The 14,968-nt window shown below is 35.3% G+C and overlaps 2 protein-coding genes across 2 annotated transcripts in view; both read left to right on the top strand.

The window, feature by feature from the left end:
* The window catches only part of LOC107455922 (uncharacterized), a 57,628-nt gene extending 57,445 nt beyond the window's left edge, over positions 1-183 (top strand). The window contains exon 12 of the mRNA XM_016073650.3: positions 10-183. Within this exon, the coding sequence (XP_015929136.1) occupies positions 10-126 (117 nt within the window). The 3' untranslated portion in view covers positions 127-183. The remainder of the gene's footprint in view (positions 1-9) is intronic.
* Positions 184-4,797: 4,614 nt separating this feature from the next.
* LOC107455930 (phospholipase A2 inhibitor beta) lies at positions 4,798-12,912 on the top strand. Its single transcript, XM_016073660.2, has 4 exons — positions 4,798-6,030; positions 8,497-8,783; positions 11,330-11,472; positions 12,658-12,912. The coding sequence occupies exons 1-4, from the start codon at positions 5,650-5,652 to the stop codon at positions 12,789-12,791; spliced, it is 945 nt and encodes a 314-aa protein (XP_015929146.1). The 5' UTR covers positions 4,798-5,649; the 3' UTR covers positions 12,792-12,912.
* The last annotated feature ends 2,056 nt before the right edge of the window (positions 12,913-14,968 follow it).

Below are 14,968 nucleotides of genomic sequence, written 5' to 3' on the forward strand. Positions count from 1 at the left end.
TTCCTTCAGATTCCTGCACTCATGAAGATGCTTGGACCTGATGTTGATGCTTTCAGAGGAGCTTCTAAAAGAATAGATCCAATTATTGAAGAAATCCAGATGAAGCTGAAAGTTTCCCGCGCTTAACTATTTTTATCCCACTTTTTATCGTTTTTTGCAATAAATGTTGTTTAAAAAAATTAATTGTGACTTTTTATTTATACCTGTGATTCATTTATTTTTAAAAAATACCTAAAAGACTGCCAAAGAATTAAAAATAGCTCAGTAGAATTATTTTAAGTAAATAATTTCAATAAACTAATTATTTAAAAATAGTTTTTTTTTTAATCAATTATTTTAAATAACTATGCTAAAAAATGCTTTAAAAAATTTGATTCAATTATTTTAAAATAATTGTGTTGAAACTAATGTGAAGTATTCTTCAACTGAATTATTTTTTTAATCTTTCGAATTTTGAAGCTTTTTTAGATAATACATTTTACAATACAATAATACATTAATAATGCATTTTTAAAAATAAAAAAATTAAAATTTTAATGTTGGGCACTTGGGATTTATTGTCCCATTGGCCTCTAATGCCAGAGCTGCTACTCTCTTCTCGTTACCCAGTGGGCACCAGTGGCAAAGCCACGGCGGTGGAGCAGCGTCGCCCACGTCACACGACCACAAACCCGTTTATAGGGCGGGTCACGTTCCCACAATCACACAAAGGAGAAAGGACATCTCATATCTCATCTCATCTCATATGTGTTGGTTATCTTAGCATCAGCCCCGCTAGGGGCTCCAACTAATTCATCTGAGTGGAAATAAATAATAAATCGCCGAAGCGCAACTGAAAGGTGAAAGTTGGGGTTTAGTATCTTTTACTGAGAGAAAATTAAAATGAAGTAGTGAGATTGAACAAACAAATTTAAGAGAGAGGAGAGGTTTTGTGGCAGACTGCCTCGCCTCCCTTCGAGGTATTACCCCCGAGCTTCTCAGGTGCACAGTAGCCACATAGTCTCAGAGAAAAGGAGAAATACATAATAAATGCGCAAAATTATTTACAAGTATTTACAGCTATTTACAAAATTTACGGGACAAAACTCCGTCGGATAGGAAAAAGGCGGTTGCCGGGCTATATTTTATGTTGTCTTTGATGAGCTCAAAATCAAAATTTTTAAAGTAATTGCACGTATGACAAGAGAGTGCATCTCTGAAGAAACTTGCACATAGTTCAGCTATGTGCTCATCTATTTTGTTGATTTTTAACTCTCGTCTTAGATCTTTCATTCTCATGGATCTGGGGGCTCCTGTGATATATCTGAGGAATTTATTTTGAGTGATCTCCAGTTTCTTTTTTTGACTAACAGTGGTTGTGCTCCATGCAGGGGCTGCGTAGCTGATGATCGGTCGAATACATTGGAGGTATAGGGTTCGTTTTGTTTTGAGAGATAGTTTTGAATTATAGTTTAATATTGGTTTCAGAGATCTATAGGCTCCTTGCGCTTTGCTAATAATATTTTCAATATGGGTATTCCAGTTTAAAGAACTAGTAAGAGTGACGCCTAGGTAGGTGGCCTTTCGAACTAGTGGTATTTCATCATTGAAAAGAGTAATATTTGGATAAATGACTTTCTTTTTACTTGATTTCCTAATAATTAGTAGTGAAGATTTAGTGGTGTTGATGGCTACCTTCCATTTTGTGCACCAGGCTTCGATATGAGGTATGATATTACTGAGATTAGTAACAGACTTCTTGGGATTTATTGATCTGCTCATAAGTGCTGTATCATCTGCGTAGAAGGCTGAGGTGATGTTTCTCATATTATTAAAATTTGGAAAGTCTGCTGAATAAATTAGGTAGAGCACAGGGCCGAGAATTGAACCTTGCGGAACTCCTGCTTTAATGTTTCTAGCGGAAGAAAATGCTGTATTGATCTTAATATGAAAAGTTCTGTTTGTCAGATAATTATTAATTAGTAGTATTAGATCTTTGGGGATATTGAAATTTATGAGCTTGTATACGAGGCCCTGATGCCAGACTCGGTCAAAAGCTTTGGCCACATCCAACATCAGGAGCGCTGTTGTTTCTTTTTTGAAGAATCCTTGGTTAATATTCTCAATAATTCTCACTAGTTGTTTAGTGGTGGATAAGTGTTCTCGAAAACCGAATTGTTCATCCGGGATAAAACTGAGATGGGGCTTTAGTCTGTTGAGGATTATCTTCTCAAAAATTTTTGAAAATACGGTCAGCAAACTAATAGGTCTGTAGCTTTCAGGATTTAGAAGATTTTTCCCCTGCTTAGGGAAGAGCACAACCTGAGCATGTTTCCATTTTGGTGGGAAATATTTCAGTTTCAGGCAAGCATTGATGATGTTTAGCAGCTGCTCGATGATGTTGGGAGGGAGGTTTTTAATCATGAGGTTATTTATATTATCAGCACCGGGAGCTTTCTTATTCTGAAAATTGGTGATAATACTGGTGATCTCTTCCACAGTGGCTAGATCTGATGTTAAATGATAGTCATTTTTTAAGAAATTTTTGACGGCCTTGCTGATAATGTCATCGGAATTTGCATCAATATGATCATTATTGAGCGAAAATTGTCTTTCCATTGTGTCTGCGAAAATCTCGCATTTATCACTATCGGAATAAGTCTTGCCATTTGGGCCATTTAGTGGCATGTTAGTGGTGTTATTCGCCTTTAGAGATCGTACCATGTTCCAAGCGGTTTTGTCCAGAGTGGTAAGACTCTCGACTTTTTCGTTCCAGGTTTCTTTTTTAAATTCGTCGATTTGTTTCTTTATGCTTTTGCTAAAGTTATTTAGCTGATTTTTAATGTTTGGATCCAGAGTTCTCTGATAAAGTTTCCTTAATTTATTCTTCATTTTAATTTGACATTTAATGTAGAATGGCAATTTATAATAATCGTTCCTGATTTCAGTGCTGTATGAGGCATTTTTGTATGCATCTTGTATGATGTTGATCAGGTTATCAATTTCTTCGTTAATCATTTGTTGTGAGTCAGGATCACTATTGAGGAAGGAGTGATTATGGAGGACGTTGTGGAATGAGAGCCATTCGGTAGTATTTCTGGTCCTGTTCTTGTCCTGTTTACTAAACGCAACAGTGAGAAAGGACATAGAACACAGAGAGAGAGGAATAAATATCCATGCCGTGAGCAGGATTCGAACCAGCAAACGTCGGCTCCGCAGTCAGGCACGCTAACTACTCGACCACCTGGTCGGCTTTTAAAAAAATAAAAAGAAAATAAAAAAAATAATAAACTTCTATTTTGTATACATGTAACACGCACGAGCAAGCACACATCCTGAATTAGACCGACAGTTTTTTAAATATTTTTGTCAAAAAACCTGCTGACTTAAAAAAAGAAATTCCAGTAGAAATTGTGACAGTGATATAAAAAAAGACAAAGTTTTTAAAAGACGGGAAAAAAACCTTGGAATTTTGGAAAATATTGAGAATTTAAAAGTAAAAAAAAAGACTGGTCTATTTTTAATAGAAAATCATTAATGTATGCTGTATAATAACTGTAATACAATAAAAAAGGTAGCATTCGATTAGCTTCATATACTTCAATGCATTTTTTTTCTGAACACTTAGCTAATCTATTAAATTTTGCTGTATTTTATTAAAAGTTAATTTAATATATATGAAAGCATATTTAAGTTTATAAGTTTAGCACAAAATTTATTGAATATAATTACATTGTTAATTACAATATAATTTAACTTTTTTTCCAAAACTATCATCAAAAAATATATATTATGATTACTAATTTTTTCTTATATTTATAAATTGCTAATCTGCTTTATCTTATAAAAATAAGATAAAGCAGAATGCTATTTTTCAAATTAAACAATCAAAAATTAAGCAAAAAGTTAAAAAGTCTATAAATCAATCAATTTATCAAGTCAATCAACTGTTTCACTATTAGGTTTCTTTCGAAAAGCTTCCGGTACTTCTACTGAAAAATGTGTTGCTTGGTGAAACCGAGCAAATTTTAAGGCAGAGTGTGCGTTTCTTATTTTTCATTGGCGCCATCTATGACCAAGAATTCGACTTCTGCCACACCATATGTCGCACCGTTTATAGGGCGAATCCATTCATACAGCCATTCATTCATCCACAGATCGTAATTTTGACCTGAATCAGAGAACGAGCGATCTCCAATCCAGTACCCCAAGAGGTATTGATTTGTTATGGGAGCATGGAGGACTTTTGCGACTCGACAGATTTAACGTGCATCCGTCACTTTACTACATGGGGAGTCTTCGGCCGGCGGGGTTCGAACCCACGAACTCTCAGATATGGGCCCCAGCGCCCTACCGACCAGGCTATCCCGGCCACTGAAAAATGTAATTTCATTGATTTGGATGCTAACTTAAGGTCCTAGGAATAAAAGAATCAGCAATTTTTAAAATTTCCTTCCTGAAAAAGACCGGTTTATTTATGGGAATAAACCGGGGTTTTTTCCACCCGTTGCAATACTAAATGCGACAGCAATCTCAAGTTGGCCTGAAATCAGTGTAGAAATTCAGTGCTCGCAAGAATAGGAATAGGACCTTAGCGCTTAGTTAAATATGTAAAATTGTCTGACTTGAGTTAAGCTCTTGTATGTTATTCGAGCGTAAGTCCTGAGGTTCTTCAATTATATCGGGACAAGCACCCGCGACCTTGTTTTTTCGTTGTCTAAGAACTATTTTTTTCAAACGCCTCAACATGTTTGCAAACATATGGTCAATCTGAAAGAGAGCTGTCATTGAAAAGATAACCCAAATGACAATAATTATTAATTATTATTAAGAAATGGTTAATAATCCAAAGGGTGACTGAAATCTAACTCATTTATAGGTCCCACGGGTAACTGATTGTAAAGACACGTTTTCCAGTAGAACACCGAAGTCAAGCATCACTAGCGCTGTGGTCAGTGTGCCGGTGGGTGAACACTTGGATCAGTGAGCGAAGGGACCAAGGATGTGCGGTATTGGCCCTCGTTAAACTGTTCTTCCTTAAAGTGCTCGACTTCGCTCCCAGATCGTCGTGGTACCGAAGTAGGGGTGCCATCCTCTTTGCAGATGACTGAAATTATGATAGCCTGTCTTCGAATCATCCTCAGGAATGTTTTCCAGACCATCGAAAACAGCCCACGGTGCAGCTCTAATGTGACGTTAATAAACTACAACAGCTCACCTATGGTAGGTAGGTAGGCACTAGAGCTGCGCGATGGGCTATTGGCGATGGTCTGGGAAATATCCCTGAGGATGATCCGGAGACATGACATCGCAATTTTGACTCTCTACAGATGGGATGGCTCACCTGCTTTGGTAGTCCAATCACATGCGTGCGAAGTCGAGCACTTTACGGTAGAACAGTTTAACGAGAACCTATACCGTGCATTCTCGGTCCCTACGCTGGCTGACAAAGTGGTCACCCACTCGCTTACTGACAGCAGCCAGTGATGCCGGTGTTCTACTGGGAACCGCGTCCTTACGATCAGTTCACAGCGGGACAACTCACCTATGGAAAAGAAATCCTTTACGCTGTAACTGTAAAGTAATTTTTGAGTTATAAGTATTTCAAAACTACTTCACTGCTGGATTTACGTGCCGAAAACATTAATTTTTGTGAAATCACTGTTAAATATGAAGGTGCTGTTGTTGTCTTTCGTTGTTTTTCAACTGTGTACAGTATTTGTGGAATGCTTTAGACAGCCATCTCAAGTTTCTTGCTCTGAACCCAGCTTTTACGGTGATGCTTGCGAATGCTTCGAAAATCGACCCCATTTTCAAGAACTTGTGTGCAGAAATTTATCATGTTTCAGAGAATTTTCCCATTATTTAAAAGAAGTCCAAGGATTCAACGTGAGAAGGCTGAGCATGGAAAATATGGAAATAAAGTATATACCGAGATTGATGTTTGAAAGAAACTTCACGTGGCTGGAGGTTTCACACTCAGTCCTCACAGAAGAACTTTTTGAATTCATTCCCCAGAATAATAAAATCGATCATTTGTTGCTGAATGAGGTAATTATACAACTTTTTTTAAATTTTTACTTTCAGTTTGATTAAAATTTCTGATTTACAGCCACTTTAAATTAGTCTAATATAACTCAAATTAAATATTATTTGGAAACTGAGTTAGTAATTCTTTGTACGAAGTAAAACTAGCTAATTTTGATATATGTGTTACAGTGAATGACTAAAATCAAGAGAATGTCTACATTCACCGGTAAATGTCAACAGTCACGTAATCGCTTTGGTAAATGTCCAAAATATTTGTTATATCCGATTTGATATTAATTTATTCGTTGATATTATTATATTTATTCGATATTTTAATATCTGCTGAGGATAGATTTAGAGAAACATCAGTGTTCGGAGTATCGGGCAGTGGCACTGAACCTTAGAAAAATATTGATGTAGGGCATACCGGGCAAATATATACCGAACAGTAGCACTTAACTAGGCCTAGCATATATTTCAGACAAAGTGACTATGTGATTGTCAACATTCACCAATTTCGGTCATTCACAGTAACATATATTGTGTATATTTAGATATGTTTTATGCATTTTTACTCAAAATTAGAAATTTTTAAACTTTTAAATTCTGTCCTGATTTTTCCTCTCAATATTTATACACACTTTCGTTTTTAATATGTTACACTGTTTCAATGCAATCTTTTAATATCTTCGTAAACCCATAATTTAAAAAGTAAAACCTTTTGCCCAAAGTTCTTTTCTGTCAATGTCTATACCAAGACAAGAATTTGCTTAAAGGTTCCGTTTTTGATTTTAATGCATCGATTGTTAAAGCATAAAATGTGGCGTAGACTTACATAAGTGGTAATCTTCATGTTTTGTACATATTAAATTTTGAAAAGAGGGAAAATGTTTTAGCCTTAAAGATTTGTGTAAATGTCTAGAAAATGTCTAAAAATTTATATAAATTACAATAAAAATGCAACTCCACTGATTTATACCAACTATTAAGTGCAATAAAGAGTTCAAGTAACCATTATTTTTTATTTCTCCTCTTTTGCGCCAGATTTAGTTCATAACGCCATTCAAATTTCTTACTTTAAGTACATTGCGCAAAAAAAAAAAAAATAAGCGGACCAACCTGAATAACTTTTGATCTAATGTTCAGATCTTCGCATTCTACGACTCAATCTTAATGCTTTTGAGGGAGTGACCTCAAATATGCTAACTCATTAATGCAGACGATAATTTAAGTTGCAAAATTAGAAACAAAAACGGATTTATGATTTAATTTCTGACACTAAAAATATATCAAATATTTACAGTCATCTAGGACAGAAATATGGCCCCAATAGTTTGGACAGGAGAACCGTCCCAAGTTTGGATCCCTTAATGTTAATTTTACTTTTTGCATATTTCACTACATTTAGAGTTAATTTTTAAACTAATTGAAAAACTTTTGCACACAATTATGAAATTCGTTTAGCCAAAGATAATTACATCATTTTAAAGAACTTACTTTTACATGCCAAAATCGGTCGAATAAAAATCAATCGAATTTTGAGTTTTCCTTCGAAAAGTACAAAATCTACTTAGCAAATTGCTTGAAACTTTTTAAATTTCTAAGATATTGAAATTTTACCTTTCTTTATTAGTTGTCAAATACGATTCATTACAAAATTATGAATTTTTTTGAAGTTTTTTTTTTCGCGTATGGGTAGTATAAAAGAGCTACTTTAAATACTCAAATCTTGCGCAGTTTTTACCAAATATTTTGAAAAAATTTTGCTCCAAAAATTTTTATTTTTTAATTTTATTGACTATTTTTCAAGTTATAGCAAAAACATGTAATACAAAAATTAGTTTTTTTTTAACCCCTAGGGGACGGGTGATTCAGAAAAGCATTCGTACAAAATCAGAATCAAGTTGCAATTAAATAAAAAACGGTAACTTAAATGTAGTCGTTACTAATTTGACAGACTTACTTTGCTTTTATTTTAATTATTGTTAGTTTGAATAAACATTGATTATATATATGATCAAAGTATAACTAAATAGTTTTATTTCGAACAAAGTAATGGTGAATTAAATAAATCGAAAAATTATAACTCCGCCCACAAATAAACTGCTAAAGACTTACTTTGATTACCAGTTTTATCTTCTTACCCTGATTGATACGGTTTTTTGCTGTCACGTATTTGTGACAGTCGGCGCGAAAGGGTTAAATGTCCATTTTTCCGTAAATATGTAAACGAAGTTTACGAAATTTTATGCAGTTATTGTAAATAACCAAAGCAATCGATGCAAATTACATGCTAACTGCTTGATTTTTCTGGTATAGGGTGTTCAAAAATATTTGTTTTATAATATCGGTTTCTTAAATCTCTGAAAACTTGCATGTACTAAACATCTCTAAAGTTACAAAGAAATTCTTTTCTTGAGACATTTCAAAAAATGTCTCTTCTATTATTATAGAGATGTGTGTACATATTTTATATTCTGTTTGAAGGTGAGAATAGCTGATGGAAAATGGGATTGGAAAATAATATCTCCACTGGAAAAGTTAGCGACATTGCGAATGAGAAAGATGTCTGTGGGAAGTCTTCAGAACTTCACTCATTTTTCGAAATCTTTAAAACACCTTGTCTTGCATGGTTGTGACGTAAGGGAACTGCGGGTTGACCAATTTCGAGAATTTAAGCAACTAGAGATGATCGATATCAGGCATGACAGACTGAAGGAGTTGAAAAGGAGTATGTTCCCAACTCCTTCTAAACTACGAATTCTGATATTCCGGTAAGTTTGAGTTTCCTGTCAATCTATTTATCAATGAAACAATGAATTTAAGAATTTGTTGGATTTCTGAAGAGGTCTTTTCCCTGAGAGGGATCCCTAATCCTTTTTTAGCATAACTACTGGTTCTACGACTCTGAGGATCTTTCATTCATTTTTATTCTCCCTCAGACTTATTTTGCAACACGTTAACTCCGTAACAGTACGTAATGTTACTTTTATGCCTCTGTTTAACCATTAGATACTACTTTCAATTAACCCAGAATAGATTTAAAAAGATGCATTTGAGAAAAGCACGAAAGGAGACCTAAAGACCTTAACGCTACGGCACTTCTACTTCGAGCTGCACAATAGGCTTTTGGCGACGATCTGGGAAACATCCCTGATGATAATCCGGAGACAACATGCATACGTAACATCCTGTTTTCCAGTGAGGACATATACATACGGAAAGCGAAAACATGAGACATGTGGCTTTCGAGTAGAATTTTTAAAGAGCTCGTGGTCCAACGCGGACTGTAGTACCAGAATAAATTTGAAAAACTTTCTTCAAAAAATATTTTAGAGCCGTGATGGCTCAGGGGAAAGTGCGTTCGCTTTCGAATGATGCGAACCGGGTTCGAATCCCAGCGAAGGCGGGTCGATACGAATTCCGCATCCGGCTTGCACCGATCACAGTGGTGACTTGAAATATCCTCAGTGGTAGAGGGATTGTGGGTCAAGAGTTCTTTTGCAGTCAGGCTAACCGTGGGAGATTTTCGTAGTTTCCTTCTCCATCTAATGCTGGCTAATTCCATCAAAAAGTCCTCCACGAAGGTAAATTTATCCCAATACTCGAAACAGGAGTTTCCTTGTCTTCTGGATTGGGTTCAAAATTACAAGGTAACGGAGTTGGAAGTTCGAAGTCAGAAACCCAAAAATTGGGTCGGCTATTTAACAACAGCTATGAAAAAAATAATGGTGGAATAAAGAGAATAATGGTGGAAAAAAGGAAAAATAAAGACAAAAGAGACAAACAAGAAAATAAAACAAAAATATGTAACATTAGAAAATTTCTCCCAATACTTGATTCAGCAGTTCCTTTGTCTTCTGGATAGGTATCAAAATTTCAAAGCTACGGATTGGAACTTTAGTAACCGTAAACTCAATTGGGTCGGCTTTTCAACTACGGTTATAAAATAAAAGAACTTTCAAAATCATGCTTAAAATTAGTACACGAAACAATCTAATTTATATCAATTTTTGCCAGCATCCTTTTCCCTTGTGCTATTTCTTTCCTTAGGAGACATCCTCATTCCCAGAGACATATAATTGATCTTTCGGAAGTAGTTAATAAATCTTCGATTTCTTTACTTTGAGTATGCCACATCGTTTCTGTTTTTTGCCAATTCCGACTCCGAGAGTTTACTGCAAATTCCCTTTTCATTTTATTTCCCTTTTATAGAAATTATGAAGCACATTATTATAAATTAGAAGTTGCTTTCTTGGTATCTCTTGGGAGAAATTGATTGCCAGCAGCCGACCTAAAGCTTTTTCACTTTGAATAATCAACAATTTTGATTAGTTTTTCATACAATTTTTTCTTGTATTTTGCCTAATACTTTCAGGAAAATCAGCTTAACGTTGATCCTTTAATTATGTGTTGAATCAAAAATTGTTTCCGATCAAGTTGAGCAATCACGAGCAAACTCGTGTACTTAACTTTTAGATAATTCAATTTGCTCAATATTAAGTTTCGTAATCATAGTAAGGTTGCAGTCAATTTACACAACGTAATTTGTTTCAACGCGTTCCAAAATTTGTAACAATTTACTTACATGTTTACAGTGCTATTTAATTGCTGCTATTCTGCAATTATTTCCCGTACATAAAATATGCAGTATTTATATATTATAGGTATTTATAAACTTTAGTTTCAACTTTAATGACAGGTAAAAGTGTTAAACATTTTTCCATAAAAAAAATTCTTAAATTTTTTTTTTGAAAAATATTACTTCTTGCACCTTAACCTTAATTTTTCCGACTTTTGGTGTACTTTAATTAAATTTCCTGACATTTCCCAAACTTTTCCAGACTGATTAAATTCGTTCCGAGTTTTCCAAACTGATAAAGGTAGATACTTCAGTTACGTCGCACTAGAGCTGCACAATGGGCTATTGGAGACGATCTGGAAAACCTCCCTGAGGATTATCCGAAGACATGATGCTATCACAATTTGTGAGATCACTTCCTCAATTTAGACATAGATCTGAAGGGGAAGGAAATTTTCTCCAGATTCCTGTACCCATCGTACTGCTCAGGCACCTACCACAGGACTCTCGATTTCACAGATTTTACCAGCACGTACATCGCATTAACTCGTTGAGTCTTATCGGAGTCAATAATCGAACCCCAGACCCTCCGAACTGGAGTAAGATTCTCTAACTACTGGGCTAAAACGGCCCCCAGACTGGTAAAACTTGCCCAGACTTATCCCTGCTCTGTGTATACCTTGCATTTTTCACTGTTTAATAATTTTAATTTTTTATATTATGTCTGAACTATTTCAGAAACAATCATTTGACATCGCTTCCAGAAAATTTGTTCGAAGGCATGAAGGATCTAATTGTTATAGATTTTCAACAAAATCACCTGACAGTTCTTTCAGAGAGAATTCTGAAACCAGTTTTGAATCCAGTTCTTTCTCTGCAAGGTAAATTACTTTTCACGTAATTTAATTTGTTTCACAAAATGAATTTGACAACAAATGGAATTGAAAGTGTATTAAAAATATTTGGTATGGTCTGACCATAATAGGCTTTTAAAAATTTCTAAAGGTTTTGCCCGAAGTATTTCTGAAAGACAAAATCTTGCATTAGATAGTAAGCATTTGTCTGAGAACAATTTTATATGCACGTAATTTGAATTTTATGATTAGAGTAATATCTTTTATTGGAATGGAATTTTATCCGATTAGGGTCATTATAAAGAGCCATTATAAGATTTAAGGAACCTTAAACATCTTAAGTTTCAAAACATTTAGTTTCCTCCCTTTTGATATAGAATTTTGTTTGATTCCAAAGACAATAAAGAGCCAAAGTAACCATTCTTCATTCTTATTTTTCTCCTTGCGCTCCAGATTTAGTTTATAACGCCTAGGCGAGAATGAGATACAATCAATGAGAACACATTTAATCAGCTATCTTTTGAAGACAAAATGCGAAGTTCATTTTTTTCTGATGATTTTCCTCGGATTAAGACAATTTTTGTTCTTAAATAATTTAATCTGTTCTGTTTTATTTATGTGGTTTATTTATTTGTTTTATTAAGGTCAACATTAATAATAAGCATCATTGAGAAAATCTCATTGCATTTTTTTAGTTTCTATGATTTGTAGCTAATAACTTTTTGCCGGTGAGTTTCTAAATCTGGACAAAGCTCCGAGATGCGTCTTCAAGAAAATGGATGCAGCTATTAAAGGAAATGGTTATAGCATTTGATTCTGTCTTAAACTCCCTTTAGTTGAAACCTCTTGAACTTGAAAAGATTTTAAAAGTCAGCGGATTTTACTGGTGCTATAAATTTATACTAGTGGTCGTAAATTTACATTGTAAGACGCTTCGAAACTCACCTTATTGTTATAAGTTCTAAATACGAAAACAAATGACATCGCCAGAAAAGTTAAATCTGTAATATGCCTCGTCACCCCGAATACCGAGACGCTAACCATAATGCTTAATTTAAATAAGTGGCATATTACATAAAAAAAATATGTCCTAAAAAACTAAAGCGATTAATTTAAATCTGGAGCAAGCAGTTTCGAAGGAATATTTGAATAATAGGAGTGCGTATTGACTGTAATATATTTGATTAACATTTCTACAAACAAATCTTGCAGGAAATCCATTGAAATGTGACTGCGAAATGAAATGGATTTTGGAAATCAAAATGGTTAAAGGAAAGTGTGATGCACCTCAACATTTGAAAGGAAAAGAAATAAAACACTTGGAGGAAGAAAACTTCAACTGCTGAAATGTAATTCACTTGTACGGCTAACATTTTATGCCAGTTTTAAGGCTGGTCTCTCGTAAGAATATACTTTGTAGAAAATGGTGTAATTTTCAATAAATTAATTTTTGATCTTTAAAAAAAATAACTTTTGCTTGCTTAACGAATGATAATATAAGAAACTTCTCAGACTCTTAGATCAAACTAGGGCCAAGGCCTACTGTGCCCATCTCAGTCTTCTTGGCCTTGGGGTGCGAGAGCAGATGTTCCGGTTAGGTGGTCAGTTGAAAGCGGAGCCCCAGTGTTTAGTTCCCAACCATGCTTGGTACTCATTTATCGACCCACTGAAGGGATGAAAGGCTGAGTCAATCTTGTCCTGCCCGAGGATCGAACCCAGGACCTGTGACGGGAGCGCTAAGCGCTACCACTCAGCCACCGGGCGTCATACATATAATTTTAAAAAAGTAGTTTGCCACTTTTGCGATAGAGCGTTTTATGTCGATTCTGCATTTTGCTGTTAAAAAAAATTTCCCCAGCTTATTTGGAATACAAATTAGAAAGAAAGAAAAAACAATTTTAACTACAAATCATTTCCGATTATTGGATATTGGAGCTATATCTTTCGTAGTTTAAAAATTTTAAAATTTCCTTTACCCTGAAACCATTACTGGCAAATTGATAGATAATAATATATACTGATCAAAATAATTAAAGGATATTGTAAGTCTGGTATAAAACAACGGTATAAGCAATTTTCTTTTCATAAAATGGAAGAAGAGAGTAGTAATGCAAATTTTTATTTTCAAACTTCGCAGTTAGCAAATTTTGAGTTTGACTTCGAAGACGACGCTTTAGCCGCAGCAAATTTGATTTGGCTTTGAACTTAATGTAAGACAAAGTAGAAAAGAATGATCGACATTCAGTAAGCGCGTTGTTTCGATGAGTGCGATGTCTCAACGAAGTCATTTAACCAAATCAGAAGCTTGGAGAGTTGTTGGCCGGCTAGAGGGGGGCCAAACACAAGCTGAAGTAGCAGAAGCCATTGGAGTTTCACAAAGTGTGATTTCCAGAATCTGAAACTGTTTTTTGGAGACTGGAAATACAGGTTGAAGATCAAGGCAAGGGCGCAAACGAGCAACAACGCCCAACGAAGACCATTATTTAACACTAACGGCTCGGAGACACTGAAATATAAATGCCACTCTTCAACAACACCTTCGCTTGGCTACTGGTACCACAGTTTCGGAACAAACTGTCCGATACCGCCTTCACTTTGTAGGTCTGAATGTTCGCCGACCAATTGTGCGTGTAACGTTAACAGCAAGGCGACGTCGCTCCCGCATGAGGGAGTGGGTTTTTTTGTCTGGCGAATCTAGTTTTTCTGTTCATCCTGATAATAGGCATCTTTTCATCTAGAGAGAACGTGGCACTAGAAACAACTGCAAGATTTGGCAGTGGTGGAGTGATGGTCCATATTGGCATCTCCATTGATGGGCGCACCTATCTCCAGATCATTCGAAATGAAACTCGGACCGATCGCCGATATAGGGATGAGATCTGAGACCTATTGTGGTCCCTTAATCTGCAGCAGTCGGAGATGACTTCATGTTAATGGACAACAATTGCAGATCACATCGTGCTAACTTGGTGAGTGATTTCCTTCTGGTGGAAGGAATCATACGAATGGATTGGCCAGGGTGTTCTCGGGACATGAACCCAATCGAGCATGTTTGGGACATTCTAGGCAGACTAATTGCTGGATTCCCCACAAGCTTCCAACTACTGGAAAGAGCTCTTCTGGAGGAATGATGCAGAATACCCCAGCCCTTCATTAATAACTTCATTGGCTCGATGCCTCAAAGGTGTTCAACGTTGCTAGTCGTCCAGGGAAGCCCTACCCCCTACTAAAAACTATTTTCTTTTAAGGAAACACCTTTTTATTTGTTTTTCTCATGTGCACAAATTTTGTTTTTTTCCTTTTGTAACAAAAGGCTGAATAAAACGTATTTTTCCTGCCAAATAAATATCATTTTAATCTTATATAGCCTACTACGTCTGTCCATAATGTATTAATCATTCAAGCAATTCTCCAGGTGCAAGATCAACCCCTCAATATCCCTTAATTGTTTTGAGCAGTGCAGTTTTACGTTATTCTAGATAATGGATGGCAAAAATCAGGATCAAATCTTAATATAAAAAGA

This window comes from Parasteatoda tepidariorum, chromosome 2 (assembly GCF_043381705.1).
Source record: "Parasteatoda tepidariorum isolate YZ-2023 chromosome 2, CAS_Ptep_4.0, whole genome shotgun sequence".
NCBI classification, from domain to species: domain Eukaryota; kingdom Metazoa; phylum Arthropoda; class Arachnida; order Araneae; family Theridiidae; genus Parasteatoda; species Parasteatoda tepidariorum.